This window comes from Lemur catta, chromosome X, assembly GCF_020740605.2.
Source record: "Lemur catta isolate mLemCat1 chromosome X, mLemCat1.pri, whole genome shotgun sequence".
In the NCBI taxonomy this organism is placed as follows: Eukaryota; Metazoa; Chordata; class Mammalia; order Primates; family Lemuridae; genus Lemur; species Lemur catta.
Window position 1 is genome coordinate 72,338,576 of NC_059155.1, and position 19,927 is coordinate 72,358,502.

Consider the following 19,927-nt stretch of genomic DNA (forward strand, 5'->3'; position numbering starts at 1 on the left):
CTCCTGGGGGCTCCAGGCGTCCCTGGGCTTGTGGCCGCGTCACTCCAGCCTCTGCCTCCGTCTCCACGTGGCTTCTCCTCTGTGTCTCTGTCCCCACATGACATTCTCCTCCCTCTTTGTGTGTGTTTCTGTGTCTCTTCTCTTTTTAAAGACACCAGTCCTACTGGATTCAGGGCTCACCCTAATGGCTTCGTCTTAACTTGAGTCCATCAGCAAAGACCCTCCTTCCAAATAAAGCCCCACTCACAGGTATTAGGGGTCATAACATGGACATATCTTTTGGGGGACAGAATTCAACAACTCGCTTTAACAATTCTTCCATTTTGCTTTTTTCCCCTCAACTTGAAGTTGAAAACAAGTGATTAGACTGCAAGAAAAGCCAATGCCACAATAATTTTTCTAAAATGTACCCAAAAGGAAGACAAGAAGTAGGAACCATCACTGTTGTGGTGGACAAGTCCCAGAGAGAAATGGGCATGGGGTTGGCAGGGGTGTGACCCTTCCCTGCTCTGTAGCATCTCCTGATTTCTCAGTCCCCAGAGAAGGGGCGAGGTCTCATCAGACAGCAAGTGCTTGGGTGGCATCTCAGTGGCTACGTGGAGAGACAGGAGCAGGGATCCAAACAGGAGAGACAGACAGGACTGTCCCAGCCAGAGTTTTCTCACTGCTAACATGGCATCACTAATAAGTCACAGAGCTCAAATGACATGGCCTACAAGGGGGCCCCATGGTTCCCAAGCACCCGGTTCTACCCTGTCCGACACTGGTGCCAAAGCTCTGTGCAGGGGGCAGCTTCTAAGAGACACAGCTCACGGCGAACACCTGAGCCCGCCTAATGCACAGGGAGGACCGGACCACGTCCACAGTAGGGACAGAGCTGGACCCCACCCCAGTGCCACAGCCCTGAGTGGGCCTCGTGAAAAAAATCCACAAAGTGAGGGGCAGAAACCTCCTGTCACTTGCCATGTGAGCACCAAGAATAAGAAAGGTATTGAAGACCCATCGTTTTATTGTTTTTATTATTGTTCTTGCATTTTGCTGGTAGTTCCACAAGCACGGTCCACCAGGGGAGTTAATTCCTGGCTAAAATGGCATCGTAAATGCCCCCCGTTTTCTTGACCTGGAAGCCGTGGAAACCAGCGGAGGAGAGGAGCGCGCGGGTACTGGGCGGGGGTCCGCTCCTGGCCCTCCGTCTGCAGCAGCATGTTCAGGGAGAAGAGCTGCGTGGCCACGGGGCCTCGCCCGTCCTCGGCCAGCAGGCTCTCCACCACCAGGATGCCACCGCCTGCGAAGGGAGTAGGGCATTTCGCATGTCACAGACGGACGCTGTGCCCACGTCCCCTGGACGACCAGGAGGGATGGACCCCACAGGACAGCAGGGGACTGTCCCCATCACACACACAGAGCTGTGTCCCTGTCCCCATGGGCCACCAGGAGGGATGGACCTCACAGGATAGCAGGGGACTGTCCCCATCACACACATAGAGCTGTGTCCACGTCCCCATGGGCCACCAGGAGGGATGGACCCCACAGGACAGCAGGGGACTGTCCCCATCACACACACAACCTGTGTTCCTGTCCCCATGGGCCACCAGGAGGGATGGACCTCACGGGACAGCAAGGGACTGTCCCCATCACACACACAGAGCTGTGTCCCTGTCCCCATGGGCCACCAGGAGGGATGGACCTCACAGGACAGCAGGGGACTGTCCCCATCACACACATAGAGCTGTGTCCCTGTCCCCATGGGCCACCAGGAGGGATGGACCCCACAGAACAGCAGGGGACTGTCCCCATCACACACAGAGCTGTGTCCCTGTCCCCATGGGCCACCAGGACGGATGGACCTCACAGGACAGCAGGACACTGTCCCCATCACACACAGAGCTGTGTCCCTGTCCCCATGGGTCACCAGGAGGGATGGACCTCACAGGATAGCAGGGCGCTGTCCCCATCACACACACAACCTGTGTTCCTGTCCCCATGGACGTCCAGGAGGGATGGACCTCACAGGACAGCAGGGGACTGTCCCCATCAAACACACAGAGCTGTGTCCCTGTCCCTATGGGCCACCAGGAGGGATGGACCTCACAGGACAGCAGGGCACAGTCCCCATCAGACACTCAGAGCTCAGCCCAATCATGACAGAATTTGGCCAAGGAGAGGCCACCAAAGCTGCCGAGGAGATTTGACTCTTTCCTTCGTTACGTGGTTTTAGTTACGGAGTGGAAATTGGTACCATTCCATTGCAAATCCTTACCTGGAAGAGGCGCCAGTGGGCAGGATGTGTGCACCTACCCGTGGGATGAATTCAGCAGCTGCCGTCCAGGGAGACGCCTGCCGTCCTGCCCTGAGTCTCAAGCACTTGCCGACCCGCGGCCCCACAACCCACCTGGCCTGCAGGTGCGCTGGATTCTCTGCAGCAGCTGTGAGCACTTTTCATCCGTCCAGTCATGGAGGACCCTGGCCAGGATGTACAGATCCGCCTCGGGAAGGGGGTCTTGAAAGAAATCTCCTGCAACACAGGGCAGGCACCGTGGGGTCAGCACGCAGTGCAGTCCCATTTGACTAACCCTGCTCCGGCACGAAATGGCCCCGGGGTGAACCACACCCAGGTGTGCTCAGGTAGTGTCCTGAAGACCTAACCCTGAATGATGAGAAGACTCAGCATTCAGACTGGAACAGCCTAGTGACGTGGATGAATTCCTGTTTTCCTTCCCACCTGGAACGTGGTTGTGCTATTTATCTGACTTCCTGATGTCCCCAGGCCAAAGCACAGCTCCTGACACAGCCCGACACTGTGGGTTTCACCCCGGGCATTGCCTCACCAGCTCCTGTCGGATGAGTTGGACTGAACCCACAATCAGGATCTGTTGTCTGGATTGGAAAGAAACACCTAAGAGACACTCGTTTTCTGTGTGTGGTGTCAAATGCTCAGCTCCCGTAATAATTTTCTGCAAAATCAAAAACTAACAATTTCAGGCCATGTGTGCTGGTGGGTCAAAGCTGTAATCCCAGCCCTCTGGGAGGCCAAGACAGGAGGATGGCTTGAGCTCAGGGATTCGAGACCAGCCTGACCAAGAGTGAGATCCTGTCTCTACTAAAAATAGAAAAATTAGTTGAGCTTGGTGGCACGTGCTTGTAGTCCCAGCTACTCAGGAGGCTGAGGCAGGAGGATCGCTTGAGCCCAGGAGTCTGAGGTTGCAGTGAGCTAGGCTGACGCCACAGCACTCTAGCCCGGGTTACAGAGAAAGACCCCATCACCAAAAACGTAAATTTAAAAAATAGACTACATAAAAAATAAAATAATAAAAATTAGCTGGGCATAGCGGCACCCCACAAACTGGGGCTTAAACAACAGAGATTCACCCTCCCCTAGCCCCGGAGCCCAGGGGTGTGAGACGCAGGGGTCTCGGGGCCGCGCTCCCTCCGCAGGCTCCAGGGGAGGCTCCTTCCTGCCTCTCCCAGCTCCTGGGGGCTCCAGGCGTCCCTGGGCTTGTGGCCGCGTCACTCCAGTCTCTGCCTCCGTCTCCACGTGGCTTCTCCTCTGCGTCTGTGTCCCCTTTGCTGTCTCTTAGGGGGACGCCTGTCACTGGGTTTGGGGACCACCCTAATCCAGGATGGTCTCATCTTAACTAACAGCATCTGCAGAGACCTTATTTCCAAATAAGGTCCCCTTCGCACATGCCAGGTAGACATGAATTTGGCAAAGGGGGGACCACCATTCAACTGAACACGACACTCAAGAATGAACTATGAGAAAACCGCACACGTTCACGCAGCCAGCCGTCAGGCCTAACACACAGTTTTAAGTTGGGGGGTTATCTCGGGGGTCCGGGAAGCCACGCCAAACGCCCGCCATCTCCCGTGAGCACTGCCCCTGGAGCAGGGCTGCGTCTCCTTGGGGACAGAACCAGCGCAGGGGAGCCCACCTTCACGGAAGCCAATCCGTCCTTCCTCTAGGACCGAGCAGAGTTCCTTTGCCGTCCGCACCACTTCTGGAAGGTCGAAGACGGTGACCTTGCACCCGGGGTACAGAGAGACGCACTCCTTGGCCAGGGCCCCGGGACCGCCTGCAAGTGGACGCCGCGCGTTGGAGCGACAGCAAGCCGCCGCGCCCTGTCACCTCTGCGCCCCGGCGGGGTCCGGGCTGCGCGCGTGGTCCCCCCCGCGTCTGCGGCGGAAGGCTCCGTCACTGTCGCCACGCCCCCGAGTTCAGGTGGTCTTCCGCACGCTCCAGGCTCCCACACGGCCTCGACTTACCTGTCCGCGTCCCCCCGAGGCCGGCGCACCTGTCCAGCCCAGGGCGGACAACGGGCCAGCGAAGGAGACAGAATCCAACCCCAGCAAGCCACACACTCCAGTTACCCTGCGTCCGGGAGACCTCCGCCCCGCACTGCCCGCCCGGCGGTTCCATCCCGCGCTGCTCCCAGACCGCGCGGCTCCGAAACCCCCTCTTCCTCGCAATATCTCGTAATAACTTCAAATAACTCGCAATAACCCATCGTAATAACGACCCCAGACCAGCTCCCCCTTCCGCCAGGAACCTGCTGTGACCCAGGCGCTGGCTGCGTGACCCCCGCACACACACGCGCTTAACCGTCACCACCAGCCTCCCACCAGGATCATTCCAGCTCCCATGCACATCTAAGGAAACTGAGGCACAAGGAGCACCTGTCCAAAGTTATGCAGCAAGGGAGAGGCGGCAGCCACTTTGCAACCCGGCCAGCTTGTTCCGAGTTCAATCCCCCAAGCACGGCGCCCGCCCTCTGCAGAGGGAAGCTGCCCCGACGTCAGTTCTAGAGACCCAGCTTGGAGACCTTCCTCAGTTTCCCCCCGTTGCTGCCCTACAGGTTTCCGGGGACCCCTCAGATCCAGGCACCTTGAGTACTGCCTTGAAACCTGACTTCATCACGAGCAGCTCAGCTAAACGCCCCAAACCTCAGCTTTGTTCGGAGCCGCGCCTCCCCCAGCGTGGGAGGGCCACGTCCGGCCGGCACCACCCTCGCAGATGCACCTGCCCGAGACGGTATCTCGCACTCGCATTTAACCTCCCGCGAGCTCACGTTTCTGGCGTCTCCCCCACGGGAAGGTGCACGGGCGGTGCAGACGGTCAGAGGATTTGCTTGAAGCAGCCCAGCCGTTAGACCCCAACTGCGCCACTTCTGCCTCCACGGAGCTATATGTTCCTAACCTGAGATCCCTCTGGAACCTGCTGCGCCGGCATCGAACCCACCGGAGATGCTCCTGCGACGCCCAGGTGCCCCTGTCATCCGCCAACAGTCAGAACACGAGGTGCCCCAGGCTGAGGGGGGCATCTGCCCCCCAGAACCCCAGAAAGCCCGCCTGCTCCCTGCAGGCTTGGGCTAGAGGCTGCCTCCGCCAGGAAGGCAGCACGAAAAGCCCTAAGTGTGAACGCGAGGGCTCCGCTAATGCTTTTCCAGCAGCGGAAACCCAGTCCCAGCTGCGTGGAGGAGAGAAGGACGCCGTGGTCTAAAGCATCCATGCTTAGCCTGAGTGCGCGGCTCGGGCATTCAGAGAACATTTGAGGTTCAGTGAGGCCGTCGGGGAGGAGGTCTGTTCCCCACAGACCCCCAGAGGCGCAGGGTGCCAGGCATGGCCTGGAGGGCACAGCGGGGCCCAGGCGGGCTCAGGAGGCAGAGGGAATAGGGAAGAAAAAGTGGGCAGGGACTTTCTTGTGCATTCCAAGGGAAAGAGCAGGTGAGGCAGAGTGAGCAGGCTTAGAACTGGCTCCTCCCACTTTTGACACTCACCCCCGAGGTCGCAGATGACAGGGAACTGGGACAGGTCGAAGGCAGCCAGCACTCCGCGACCGGCGACGCTCCAGACCTCCTGCAGACCCCGCATGAACCGCAGCCGCTCCCCCTCCGACCTGGGACGCAAAAGCACGCTGGTGACGATCATGCGACATCCGGTGTGGCCACCGTGGGCAGCGGCACGGGGACCCTCTGCGGGGGACAGAGCCATGTCCCGCAGGTGCGTGTGACAGCCTTGCATGTGAGCCTCGGGACCTGTGCTACCCTAGGAGGACGTGATTTGGGATTAGGGGGTGCCCAGGTCGGCCACCAATGCACACCCAGCGCTGGGAAACCTGGAGGAGGAAGGAAGGAGAAGGAAGGATGTGTCCCTGTCCTATTCTACGCCTCAGCCAGCCGGCAACTCAGGAAGTGTCCGTAGCTCACCGCCAGCTAGAAATGTTGATGCTACGGCTTCACCCAAACTCCAAAGCCATGTGCAAAGCAAAGCAAAGAACTGCAGCCCCGCCGGGGCACCTCCGGCCAAACAGAAAACAGCGCCTCCCTTCCCTACTTAAACATGGTGCCAATTAATTAGCATCTACTTAGGAGTCTGCTCAACACGAACATCAGAATGGCAAAATTGGGGGGGGGGGGGCAAAGGGAGGTTATTATTTTAACCTGAATACCAGCATCCTTCTTGGTTGTCCCATTTTGGACACACCAATCAATCCTTGTAAGTACTTTAACATATTAATTGCCGTGCGAGTTGTATTTAACTCACGCTCGTTTTGAGCCTGGGGCCTTGGGGAGCGTTTGCAACTCACAGGTCTCTTCCCCTTGGGAGCCACTATAACTGTTCTTAAAATGCATGTAACTCACGCATGGAAAACAATCAAAAATAACAAATTTTTCATGTCATACTATCCCTTCTAATTTGAAAGGATCATTTTGTTTTCTAAATTTTTATTCTATCTTCCTAATAAAACACTGTGGCCCCAGGGAAAACAAAGTTTTTTTTCTAGTAGGGCAGTCCATGTGTTAAAAATTAGCATCATCTTATTCTTGGTGGTTTCAAAGAGGTTAGTGTTACCTGTAGATGGCGCTGAAGAGCTCTTCCGAGGGAACGCCGAACGCCTGCAGGTACTGGTTCTTCCCTTCTCTGGCAAAAGAGAAAGGAAAACTTAGACAGGTACTGAATATCGCGGAGTGCAAATAGGGGGTCACAGACCCTCACTTTAAATCCTCTATGGAACAAGCAGGAAACATAAACAAGTCACCTGCACACACAAAGTCCTAACCAGTGCACAGTGGGTCCCTGTGCAGAGCCAAGGGCTAAGGTGAGCAAGGGAGAAACGGACTTTAGCGACCATCTGCAGAGACCATGGAAAGGACACACAGTTGGGTCCAGAAAGCCTCGCTGGCTGGAGTCTACAAACAGGAAACGCCTCGCAGGTGGATGGACATCCTCTCTTTCTATCTATCTATCTATCTATCTATCAACCTATCCATCCATTCCTCTATGCACCCATCCATCTATCCATCCATCCATCTATCATCCATCTATCTATCCACTGATCCATCAATCCATCCATCTACCCATCCATCCATCCATCCATCCATCTATCCATCCATCCATGCATGCATGCATCCATCCATCCATCTACCCATCCATCCATCGATCTAGCCATCCATCCATCCATCCATCTATCTATCCACTGATCCATCAATCCATCCATCTATCCATCCATCCATGCATGCATCCATCCATCCATCTATCCCTCCATCCATCCATCCACCATCTATCCCTCCATCCATCCATCTTCCCATCCATCCATCGATCTAGCCATCCATCCATCCATCCATCTATCCACCCATCCATGCATGCATGCATCTATCCATCCATCTATCCCTCTATCCATCCATCTATCCCTCTATCCATACATTCATCCATCTATCCATCCATCTATCCATCCATCCATCTATCCATCCATCCAACCAACCATCCATCCATCTATCCATCCAACTATCCATCCATCCAACCATCCATCCATCCAACCATCCATCCATCCACCCACCTATCTATCTATCCATCTGTCTATCTATCTATCTGTCTAGCTATCAATCTATCACAGTGGTTTCCAACTAAAGGCCATTTTACACTGAGGGGACATTGGGCAATGTCTGGGGACCTTTTAGTTGTCACAGTTGGGTGGTCTCATTGGCATCTGGTGGGCGGAGCCCAGGAACGCTGCTCTGTACCCCACAGTGCACAGGACAGCCCCCTAGAGTCATCCACCCCATGTCAAGACTTCCAGGGTTGAAACAGGCTGACATGGAGCAAACCATGGCAGTCAGAGCCCCTCTCTTGAGTTTTTCCACCACTGTTGTGAACATCCGTCTTCCTTCTCCTCCTCCCCTGGCAGAGCAGCACAGCCTGCCTTCCCCAGTGACACGTCGCTGCAGAACTGAGTGAGTTCTGTCGTTCAGCACCAGGTGAGTCCAACACCTGCTCTGGCTTCAGATCCTAGCAGTGTTGCGTGTGTTTCTACAAAAGACCTGACATCTCGACCCTCCAACGCCCTCTATTCAACCAGCCCCGGGGCGCTGAGACTCAGCGGGCATCGCCTGCCCCACGCCCACCTCACGGCCTCCGCCAGGTGGCCCCAGCAGCGGTAGGTCGTCCTGGCCAGGTAGAGCAGCATGTTGCACTGGGACGTGGGGCTGCCCCTGGCCAGGTAGGTGCTGGAGAGCTCTGTGTTCTGATAGAACGCTGAAAACACACAGAAAGAACAGAAAAAGGCAGTCAGACTCCAGGTCATCACCGGCATTGGCAGCATGTAGACCTCAGTGTGAGTCCTACCTGGGAACGCAGATGTCCCTACAGCTGGGGGCTCTTACACAAGGAGTAAAGGTGTCCCTGGGGCAGGTGGTCACCTAACCTTAAGCCTCACCCTAATCCTGTGGATGGTTTTTGCAAATCCCACTGGAAGTTCGGACAGAGCATATTCGCATGTAAATTTGCGCTTTTGCTAGTTCTGAGTCTGACTCACATGCTTTTCTCTTCCTCCTGGGACCAGGAGCCCACGTGGCCCCGTTGTTCTGCGTGGGGCTCTACCTGGCCCTGTTCCTGGTGCTGTCCCCTCTGTGTCTCTCTCGGAACAGGGAGAATGGCTTTCCCTGTTCCTGAAGGAGAAGGTCTTCACCTTGAACTCCAGCCCAGGGGCTAAGTTCTCCACCTGCCGAATGACGCCTGTGGGTCACTCACGTGGAGCCCCGAGGCAGAGCCCAGAGGATAAGTGGGAACAGAGTCTCCTGTCACTTTGTCCCCGAGCTGAGCAGCCGAGAGCCACCTACCCCGCAGAATCAGTCCCCTTCCTCCTCTCCAGACAAGGGCTCTGCTAGGGTTTGAGTGTGTCCCCTGCAAAAGCCACGAGTTGCCCATCTCACTGTGCTAAGAAATGGGGCTTGTAAGAGGTGATGAGGCCACGAGGGCTCCGTTCTTGCACATGGGATTAGTGCCCTTATATACGGGCCTGAAGGAGGCCCCCATCGTCTCTTTTCCTCTCTGCCTTCCGCTGCATGAGGACACAGCGTTGGTCCCCTCACAAGGACGTGGCAACAAGGCACCACCTTGAAATCAGACAACACATCTACAGGCACCTTGATCTCAGACAAATAAATGTCTGTCCTTTATACTAAGTCACCCGTGTCTCAGGGCCGAGGTGCACTGGGTGGGTGACAGTGGGGGATGTCTGCAGACGCTGGCTGTGGTGGCTTTAGCCAGCTCGCCCCCTGCCTGGTTTCCAAGCAGGTGCAAGATGCTCTGGTGCTACTTCCTGGTCAGGTTACCGCATCCCCGATGTTTGTACCGCAGAATCCAACCAGTCCGAGGCCCCCGCTGCCAGCAAAGAGGCCCCCACCTGCCCCTCTTAGGTCAGTTTTTGTAAATCCTGTTGGGAGTTTGGGCAGAGCACAAGCGGAAACCCATGTTATACTCTATGGAAGATTTTAAATAAGGACGTAAATACGTAGGGAGTTCTACTTCAGAACAGACCACATGTCCCTGTTCTTTCATGCATCGACCCAAATAACGGTTTCTAGACATTGCAATTTCATGGATCTACAAGATGCAGAAACAATGTAGCCACAGACACCGCCTTCGTGCTTTTGAATTTTGTGAAGTGAGAACATAGAAAACAAACCCCCAAACTGAGCACCTCTTATCCTTCATCGTGATCCATAGGAGAAAAGACACGCTGAAACCAACACAAGAAAAATGTCATCTCAGCATGAATACAGCCCTGTAACTGAATACGTGTACATGGATGGAAAATTGCTCATTTATGGTATTTCCCCTCACACTTTTGTCTCACTCGTTGGAGACTTCGTCGGGATACAGATGCACACACCAGCTTTGCAACCTCTGAGTGGTGGTCAGACAGCTACAGCCCATGTGCTGTTGAATACGGCCCCCCACTTGCTGTTATAAATAAAGTTTTATTGGAACGTGGCCACGCCCATTCATTGTCACAACCTCTCTGGCAGCTCTGAGGTTGCAAGGGCGGGTTTAAGCAGCTGCCACAGAGACCACACGGCCCACCAAGTGGAAAATATTTCTTATCTCGCCCTGGACAAAAGAAATGAGTGCACATTCCCAAATGCCATGAGTCCTTACCTTTTCCTCCTCTCACTTCTACCTTAAGCAGCTTCAGGGACACACAGGTGTCCAGCAGCAGCTGTGTCCCGCGGGAGCTGGTGCCCAGATGCGCCACAACCGCCGCCGAGTCCAGCGCCTCCCGGGCCTCGGCGAGGATGTCGAACACGCCCAGCTCACAGGCAGCGAAGAGGACCTGGGAGCAGCAGCAGAGACGGAGGGTGGTTGTCGGTCTCCCAGGAACCACAGCCGGCCAGAGTGATCACGCTGTTTTCTTTTGTTTTGTTTTTATTATTTCAGCATATTACGGGAGTACAAACGCTTTGGTTCCATAAATTGCCTTTGCCCCACCTGAGTCAGAGCTACAAGCGTGTCCATCCCTCAGACATCTGACTGACATTAGGGGCCGGTAATTCCTCGCTGCGGGAGGCCGTGCCGTGTACCGTGGGGTGTCAAGCAGCAACCCTGGTCCTCACCCGCTAGTGCAGGGGTCCCCAGCCTATGGTGAGTTGTGTGATTATTTCACTAGATATTGCAGTGTAATAATAATACAAATAAAGTGCACAGAAAATGGAATGCACTTGAATCATCCCCAAACCATCCTCCCCCACCAGTCCCTGGAAAAACTGTCTTCCATACAAGAAACCGGTCCCTGGTGCCAAAACGGTTGGGGACAAATGCCTAAAGGACATGGCATCCTTCCTCCCAGGGGTGACGACCAAATCTGTGCAAAGTCCCCGAGAGGGAAACGCTGCATTAAAGTACTACTAACTCTTATTCTGTTAAGGTTAAGCTAAGTGTCGTTAAAGTTGTATTAGCTTTCATTCTATTAAGTTTGTATTAACGCTTGTTCTATTAAGGTTATATTAATTCTTGTTCTATCAAGGTCAGATTAATTCTTGTTCTATTAAGGTTATATTAATTCTTGTTCTATCAAGGTTATATTAATTCTTGTTCTATTGAGTTTGCATTAACTAATTTTTCTCTTAAGGTTGCATTAAGTTTTATGCTGTTCAGGTTGTATTAACTCCTGTTCTATTAAGGTTGTATGAATTCTTACTCTATTAAGTTTGCATTAACTAATTGTTTTGTTAAAGGTGTATTAAGTTTCATCCTACTAAGGTTGTATTAACTCTTATTCTATTAAGGTTGTATCAATTTTTGTTCTATTAAAATACTGCATTAACTAATTGCTAAGGGGGCATTAGGTTTTATCCTGTTAAGGTCATATTAACCCTTATTCTGTTAAGGTTGCATCAATTCTTGTTCTATTAATAGTGCATTAACTAGTTGTTCTGCTAAGGGGGAATTACGTTTTATCCTATTAAAGTTGCATTAGTTCTTGTTCTATTAGACTTGTGTTAAAATGTATCCTATTAAGGTTATAGTAGCTCTTGTTCCATTAAAGTTGTATCACATTTTATTCTGTTAAGTTTGTATTAACTCTTGCATTGTTAAGGTTGTATTAACTCTATTCTGTTAGATTGTATTAGGTTCTATTCTATCAAGGTTGTATTAATTCTTGTTCTGTTAAGGTTGTTTTCAGTTTATTCTATTAAAGTTGTATTAGCCCTGCTAGGTTAAGGCTGTATTAACTGTTGCTCTATTAAGGCTGTATTAAGTTTTATCCTATTAAGGTTGTATTAAGTTTTATCCTATTAAGGTTGTATTAAGTTTTATCTTATTAAGGTTGTATTAAGTTTTATCTTCTTAAGGTTGTACCAACTCTTGTTCTCTTTAGGTTGCTTTAACTGTTGTTCTGTTAAACTTGTGGAAACTCACATAACGTGGTCTCAAGTGTACCGAAGTGGTTTTTCTCTCAAGATCTGTGACCCCAGGATCCACCCGCTGCCACCACTGTGACCCAGCTCTGGGCACTGAGCGGCCATCGGGCAGCCCCACTGGCCAGACACATTCAGACGAGGGGAAGGAGAGAAATCAGTGTGTGTGCTGCGTGCAAACGCTCGCTGTCTGTAATTCAGCGGCTCTAAAATAGTTTATTCTTAACCCCTGGGAGCCTACGGATAGAATTCAGAGGATCCATGAACTTGGACGGGGAAGAAATCTCACTTTACTTTTCACCAGCCTCTACCCGAAACTCAGCACTGCCCTCAGCTATGAAAGGGCATGGAAACCACAGCAGTGCCAGAGGAGCCGGTGATGGGGTGAGCGAGAGACCCCACAGATGCCCACAAGCTCGGTCTCGCTCACGGTGGCGAAGCCCCCGGCATCTCTCTGCCTAGAGGCTGTTTGGCCCCGAAACGGTCAAGACCTGTGTTCTCAAAATTGAAGTTTCACTCAAAAACAAACAAACAAACAAAAGCCTCAGGGGGGAAAAACCCCTATTGCATGAAAAAAGCCCAGTCTCGCCCAATAGAGTGAGCTCCGCATGCTTTAATTCCACCCGCACGTTTGCATACTTGGTCCACGGAGAGGCTGAACCCCTGGACCACCAGACCGAGACCCCAGTCTGCTGCCGTCCACACATACCCTGGTGGCTGGTTGGGGACCAGCCCGCTGTTCAATGCCCTCGTTCAACAGACCTCACACCACTGGGTCTTGGAAAAATAAAATCTAACTCTGGCTGGGTGTGATGGCTCACGCCTGTCATCCTAGCACTCTGGGAGGCCGAGGTGGGAGGATCGTTTGAGCTCAGGAGTTCGAGACCAGCCTGAGCAAGAGCGAGACCCCGTCTCTACTAAAAAAATAGAAAGAAATTAGCTGGACAACTAAAAATGTATACAGAAAAAATTGGCCGGGCATGGTGGCGCATGCCTGTAGTCCAGCTACTTGGGGGGCTGAGGCAGGAGGATGGCTTGAGCCCAGGAGTTTGAGGTTGCTGTGAGCTAGGCTGACACCATGGCACTCTAGCCCGGGTGAGAGAGTGAGACTCTGTCTCAAAAAAATTAAAAAAATGAAAATTAAAATAAAAAAATAAAATCTAACTCTGACTCGTCTCCACGGCTTCAAGGTAAAACTCACGTAACATGAAACTCACCGTTAACCATTCTAAAGTGAACGATTCAGTGAACACAACATTGTGCCACGTCCACCTCTGTCTAGTTCCGGAACATTCTCATCCCCCCAAAAGCAGACCCCGTCCTCATTACCAGTCACTCTCCACGCCCCCTCCGCAGCCCCGGGCAATCACGAATCCACCTTCTAAGGATCGGCCTGCTGTGGACATTTCACGTAAACAGACTTGTGCAATATGTGCCCTTTTGCGTCTGGCTTTTGTCACTGAGCATGCTGTCACTCAGCCAGGAGAAGGCGTGACATGCAGACGCAGGGTGGACGCCCCTCCAAACCTCACCTCTGTCATAAATATATTCTGCTACCTAGTGTGCTCACAAACAAACACGTCCATTGCTCGATCTCAACATGCCCCAGCTGCGTCAGAAGTCGCAGTTCCGCCCAAGGCGTCTGCTTTGTAATCCTGCACGCTGTGTTTCAAGCTTTGCAAAACCTCCTTCTGAGACCGGCTCTGCGGGTGTGGACAGACCCCTAACACGGTCCACAGCTGTGGAAACGCCCAGCTGTGGTGCAGTCACCGCATCTCTCTCCCCTGCGTCCCCCTGCCATGGCCCCCGTACCTGGGACACCATGAAGCCATTTGCATACTCGTTCAGGAGCCGGTAGGCGTGGTCCTGCGGGGAACCCATTGTCTTCCCAAACCAGCTGTGGTTCTGAGAGACCCCCGATGACGTCCCTGCTTCGGAGAGCCTGGAGCGTGCTAGCAAGTGGCGGTGGCTACCGGTCCCGCTGCTCCCTGGAGCTCCCCACCTTCTGCGTCTGAACACGACCGAGCCAGATCATTCTAGAAAGATTACAGTAACCTTATTAAGGGATCGCAAGCGTCTGGGCCCTCCCCTCCCCTCCCCTGGCCCTCTCTGTCCTTGGACTGTGCACAGCCCTGAATTAGCCCACCCTGCGCTCTGGCAACATCCGCTGCAGGACTGACCCCAAACCAATACGCTCGCCGATCACCGGCATTGATTCATCATTGCATGACGGGAACACGGTCTGGTCTCCTTCAAACGGGGACCGAATGGGGTGTATCTGTTTCTGGGCTGTCGTGACAAATGGGCACAAACCATGGGGCTCACACAACAGTTCTCTCCCAGTTCTGGAGGCTTGTCCACCATCAAGATGGCAGCTGGGTTGTATCTTAGCTGCATTGACAAAGACCCTGTTTCCCAATCACTCTGTTCACCAGTACTAGGGATTAGGACCTCAACACACCTTTGTGGAGCACACAGCCCAACCCGCAACAGGAGAGAGAGCCAGGCGTATCATGTTCACAGCTTGCAGAATTTTCATTGTTGTTGTTGAGACAGAGTCTCGCTCTGTCACCCGGGCTGGAGTGCAGTGGCATCATCACAGCTCACTGGAACCTCCAGTTCCTGGGCTCAAGCGACCCTCCTGCCTGAGCTTCCCGAGTAGCTGGGACTACAGGTGTGCGCCACCACACCACGTTAACTTTTCTCTTTTTAGTAGAGACGGGGTCTCGCTCTTGCTCAGGCTGGTCTCAAACTCCTGACCTCGAGCGATCCTCCTGCCTCAGCCTCCCAGAGTGCCAGGATTACAGGCGTGAGCCACCGCGCCCGGCCGGCTTAAAGGTTCCTTGAAACACGATCCGAAACATGGCCCTTCCTGGCTTTCAGCAGCCAACAAATCGTGTCCCAAATCCCTCTCTTTATTTAGACGTTGAAATCGTTTCCCACTGCATTTTTTTCTGCTGCAACTAAATCCACGCAGGAAGAACGCCGGCAGGAGGGGATGCTGAAGACTTGCCTCTCAAACGTGGTCACGTTACTCATTTTCCCGTCTGCAATTTTTCCTTCTCTTGTAGGAACGTCAGAAGCAGCCCAGGTGGGGACAGGAGTGTCTTGGAACTGGGCTTCCGGGGGTGGGCAGCAGAGTCCCTGCTGTTCCCTCTCTTGGCCGGCAGGATTCGTCCACACACAGCTGTCCTCTGGCTGTCACCCAATGAGAATCACTGTGCTGCCAAAGCCTGCGTGTGGGCTGTTTGGTTATTGATCCAAGTGGCTCTGTGGGGACACGGGACAGAACAGCCCGGCCAGGAAGTCAAGGTTTCCGAGAGAGAGATTCAGATCCAGAGAGGATTCTAGAGAGGACATCTTAGCTGCGTGGAGACAGAACGAGCTGTCCAGGAAGCCGTGTGTCCGATCCCGGGATGTCCAAGGAGAATTAGGCAGCGGTCGGACTTCGAGGGGGCGTTGGGTGGGGGTGGAGGGGCCAACCTAGCCGGCAGCTCTGAGAGTCCGGGACTGGCTTGGGGAGAGCCGCGCAGGGTGGAACAGCTGTGCCCACCAGTGGGGAAGTGGGAGGTCAGCTGAGCGGGACCTTCAGGGCAGACACAAGCACGTTACTTACAGTCAAAGTCAGGAAGGAAGGGAAGTGCATGCAGGTGGGGCCGGTGGGGCTTAGAGGCAGGATACTGTGATCTGCACATCTGTGACCCCAAAAACTCACATGTTGAAACCCTCACCCCCAAGGTGATGGTGTCAGGAGGTGATGCTTGGGGAGGGGATGAGGTCCTGAGGGTGGAGCCTCACAGATGGGATCGGTGTCCTTATAAAAGGGACCCCAGAGAGCTCCCTCGCCCCTTCCACCATGTGAGGACAGAGCAAGAAGGCGCCATCTGTGAACCAGGAAGTGAGTCCCCACCAGACACAGCCTCTGCCATGCCGGGATCTTGGACCTCCAGCCTCCACAAGTGGAAACAAAACGTTGATGACATTTTCCATGTGGTCAGTGCTGATGTATGAAAACACTGCTAATGCTTATATGTTGTTCTCATTCTTGCCAACATAGCGTATAATTTCTAGGTGACTTGCAGTCTCTATTTGGACCATCAAAATGCCTGCATATAATTAAAACAACATCTCTGCCCCATCCTGGGGGCCGTTTGGGTGAAGAGAGAGTTCCAAGGCCGGGCGTGGTGGCTCACGCCTGTAATCCTAGCACTCTGGGAGGCCGAGGCAGGTGGATCGCTCGAGGTCAGGAGTTCGAGACCAGCCTGAGCAAGAGCGAGACCCCGTCTCTACTAAAAATAGAAAGAAATTAGCTGGACAGCTAAAAATATATACGGAAAAAATTAGCAGGGCGTGGTGGCTCATGCCTGTAGTCCCAGCTACTCGGGAGGCTGAGGCAGGAGGATCACTTGAGCCCAGGAGTTTGACATTGCTGTGAGCTAGGCTGATGCCATGGCACTCTAGCCCGGGTGACAGAGTGAGACTCTGTCTCAAAAAAAAAAAAAATGAACCCCACTAACGAGTACAGGGTTTCTTTTGGCGGGTGGAAGAAATGATGTGGAATGAGATTGAGGCAATGCCTCAGAGCCTTGAATATATTTTTAAAAACCGTGACTTGGAAAACACCCTTCAGTGGGTGAATTTTGCGGTGTGAGGATTGCATCCCCATGAGGCTGGTTTTAAAGAAAAGAGCAAATATGGAAACTTAGGAATAATAACCAGGTGAAAGTGGCCCGCGATGACCACAGGTCCGGCTCGATCCAGACGCACCCTGCAACACACCTGCCTGTACTTCCTGGGCCCCTGCACTCACCAAGGACCTAAAGCCACACTCAGGGGACACAGACCGGACCCCAGTTCCTCTCCCACATTGAAGTTCAAGGAACTAGGATACACCCCGTTATTCTGCATTCGTTAGGAGCAACCGTTTGCATTTCAACAAACCTACAAAATCCACAGCACGCAAACGGATACAGTCTCCGTGAAGGATACCATCGTTGTTGTCTGAGCGGCAGAGGAAAGTTGCATCCACAGACAGGTGTGTCCGTTCCTGGACAGACAAATTCCCACTGTGACCGTCTCTCAGCTCCAGGGGCAGCAATGTTGGACCTGCCAAGGTCAATCTGCACTTCTCACGGGGGAAAAAGGAATTTGGGGACAGGGGGTTGTAAATTAGATTAGTTGATTGTTGAGACTTGACCACCTGGCTGAAGGGGGCATCATCCCACGACCCACACGAGGCCCCTGACTGCCTGGACCAGACGCGTGGGCTTCGGGCTTTTTAACTGCTCCCCGGGTGACCCCAGAGGGCAAACGAGATTGAGAATCACAGCTCTCGGGGGAGGGAATGAACATCATCGAGGAATTAGAAGAGGCTCTACGGCGGCGATTCCAAAATGCACTGTTTTTTTATTTTTTTAATACTATAAGATGTCTGAAATCGGGATGTTGTACTACGTTAAACAGTGTCCCAAATTCCTAGAACTGCAATCTGTGACCTCATTTGGAAATAGGGTCTTTGTAGATGCAATTACTTCATGACCTCAAGATGAGATTATCCTGGATTAGGGTGAGCCAGTGACAGGTGTCCCCCTAAGAGACAGCAGAGGACACACAGACGCAGAGGAGAAGCCACGTGGAGACGGAGGCACAGGCTGGAGTGACGCGGCCACGAGCCCAGGGACGCCTGGAGCCCCCAGGAGCTGGGAGAGGCAGGAAGGAGCCTCCCCTGGAGCCTGCGGAGGGAGCGCGGCCCCGAGACCCCTGCGTCTCACACTCCTGGGCTCCGGGGCTGGGGGAGGGTGAATCTCTGTTGTTTCAGCCCCCAGTTTGAGGTCATTGTCACAGCAACTCTGGGACATAGATGCAGGTTTCTTACCATGAACGGTGAGTGACGGATGGGTGGCGTGTTCTGCCTTCTCCGTGTTGTATGTGTGTGAGGCTGCATCCCGCCGTGGACAGATCTGAGGATGATGGAACCCAGGGCTGGTGCCTGGAAGAGAGCTCAGTGAGAAACGCCAAGGGGGCAGAAGTGGACGCCGACCCGGCCGTGTTTCCCTGAGCCGTGGAAGGCTCTAGAGTGAGACCCAGGGCACCGATGTCCTCAGCTCAGCCTACAGCCAGACACCCGGGGCAATGGCCTTCACATACTCCAGTCCCCTGAGCCAACAAGACTCCGGAACCTTCCTGAAGACCGAGCCGTCCAGGGAACTAGACCTTGTAACCCCAGGCACCCGGGAAAAGGGAGATGAGAGAAAAAGGGCAGAACTCTGCAGACTTACGTTGTTACTTTGCTAAAATGCAGACAATGTAAGAGTGACCGTTAACCACTCTGAAACGTATCAATCAGAGGCAACGAGCACATTTGCAATGTTGTGCAACCCCACCTGTCTAGTTCCAGAACATGCTCAGCCCCCAAAAGCGACCCCGTCCCCATCAGCAGTCATGCCCCATCCGCTCCCCAGCCCCTGGTGACCACAAAGCCACGTCCTGTCTCTGTGGATTTACCTGTTCCGGACGCTTCATATAAACGGACTCACACACCGTGTGTCCTTCTGTGTCCGGCTTCTCTCGCTGAGCACGATGTCCCCAAGGTCCCTCCACATCACAGCAGGTGTCAGAGCCTTGGTCGTTTTCATGGCTGCATAACATTCCACTGTGTGGATGGACCACGCTGCTTATCCATGTAACTGTTGATGGGCATTGGGCTGTTTCCACCCGTGGGCTACTGAGAACATGGCTGTGGACACGCGTGTCTGTGCTTTGTTGCATGTATGTCAGAACAGAATTGCCAAGTCACATGGTGACGGCTCTAAGTCCACCTTTCCCACGAACCTGCAGGCTGTTGGCCGCAGCGGCTGCACCGTTTTACGTTCCCAGCAGCTGAGCGCGAGGCTTCCGGTTTCCCCACATCCTCACCGACACTTCTTTTACTATTATTACTGTTATTACTGCCATTCTGGTGCGTGTGTGCTGTAAACTTAATTTTAACACTGCTTGCACTAGATCAAGTTTCAAAGTCATCTGTTGCTGTTTAGAAGTTATTTATTTCAACGTTATTTATTATTTACTATGGTTATTATAAAGTTGCACTAAGGCTGACATCTGACTGGAGAATTTGCCTCTATTTTTTCTTCTTACGCCTCACTGAAAAATACCAATGGAGGCGTCGCCAGGAGCCCGGCACAGTCTGAGGAGCTGCAGATCGCCGGGCGGTGGGCAGAGACTGAACCCCTGCCCCTCGAAATGCGTATTTTCACCAAGAGAAACCAAGCACGGGGCAGATACAGACGCCCACACGAAGGTAGCAGGGGGTGATTTGTGGCGTGCAGGGGGTGCTGGACTCAGGGGGCGGGTGGTCTGGGAGCCCTGGGCATCCGGGGCAGGAGGGGATTAGGCAGGTGCTCCCAGGAAGGACCAGGCTGGGCATAGGGCATAGCAGGTGCAAAGGCCCTGGGGCAGCCACGCCTCTGCCTGCTCAAAAGAACAGCAAAGAGCAGCCAGACGTCTGGAGAGAGGGAGGGAAGGAAGGGGCTGCTGGATAGGGGAGGTGGGGGGCTCCAAGTCCTGAGCGACCTTGCAGGGACCCCCTGTCCATCTTGAGACGGGGCCAGCAGACCGTCTCCAGGAGGGTTGTGCAGGGTCTGGCCGTGGTCCGCAGCTGGGAAGACAACGTCAGGGACACAGCGGTGGGCAGGAGGGCCCCGGGGGCTGCAAGGAGGGTGTGGCGGCTTGGC

General features: G+C 53.5%; 1 protein-coding gene across 1 annotated transcript; it reads right to left on the bottom strand.

The window, feature by feature from the left end:
- Positions 1–1,011: 1,011 nt before the first annotated feature.
- ASMT (acetylserotonin O-methyltransferase) lies at positions 1,012–14,234 on the bottom strand. Its single transcript, XM_045537691.1, is given in 9 exon segments — positions 1,012–1,159; positions 1,161–1,285; positions 2,393–2,515; positions 3,933–4,073; positions 5,775–5,893; positions 6,850–6,918; positions 8,400–8,529; positions 10,435–10,609; positions 14,007–14,234. Coding segments are annotated over 9 exon segments (1,038 nt in total). The 5' UTR covers positions 14,076–14,234; the 3' UTR covers positions 1,012–1,072.
- Positions 14,235–19,927: the final 5,693 nt, after the last annotated feature.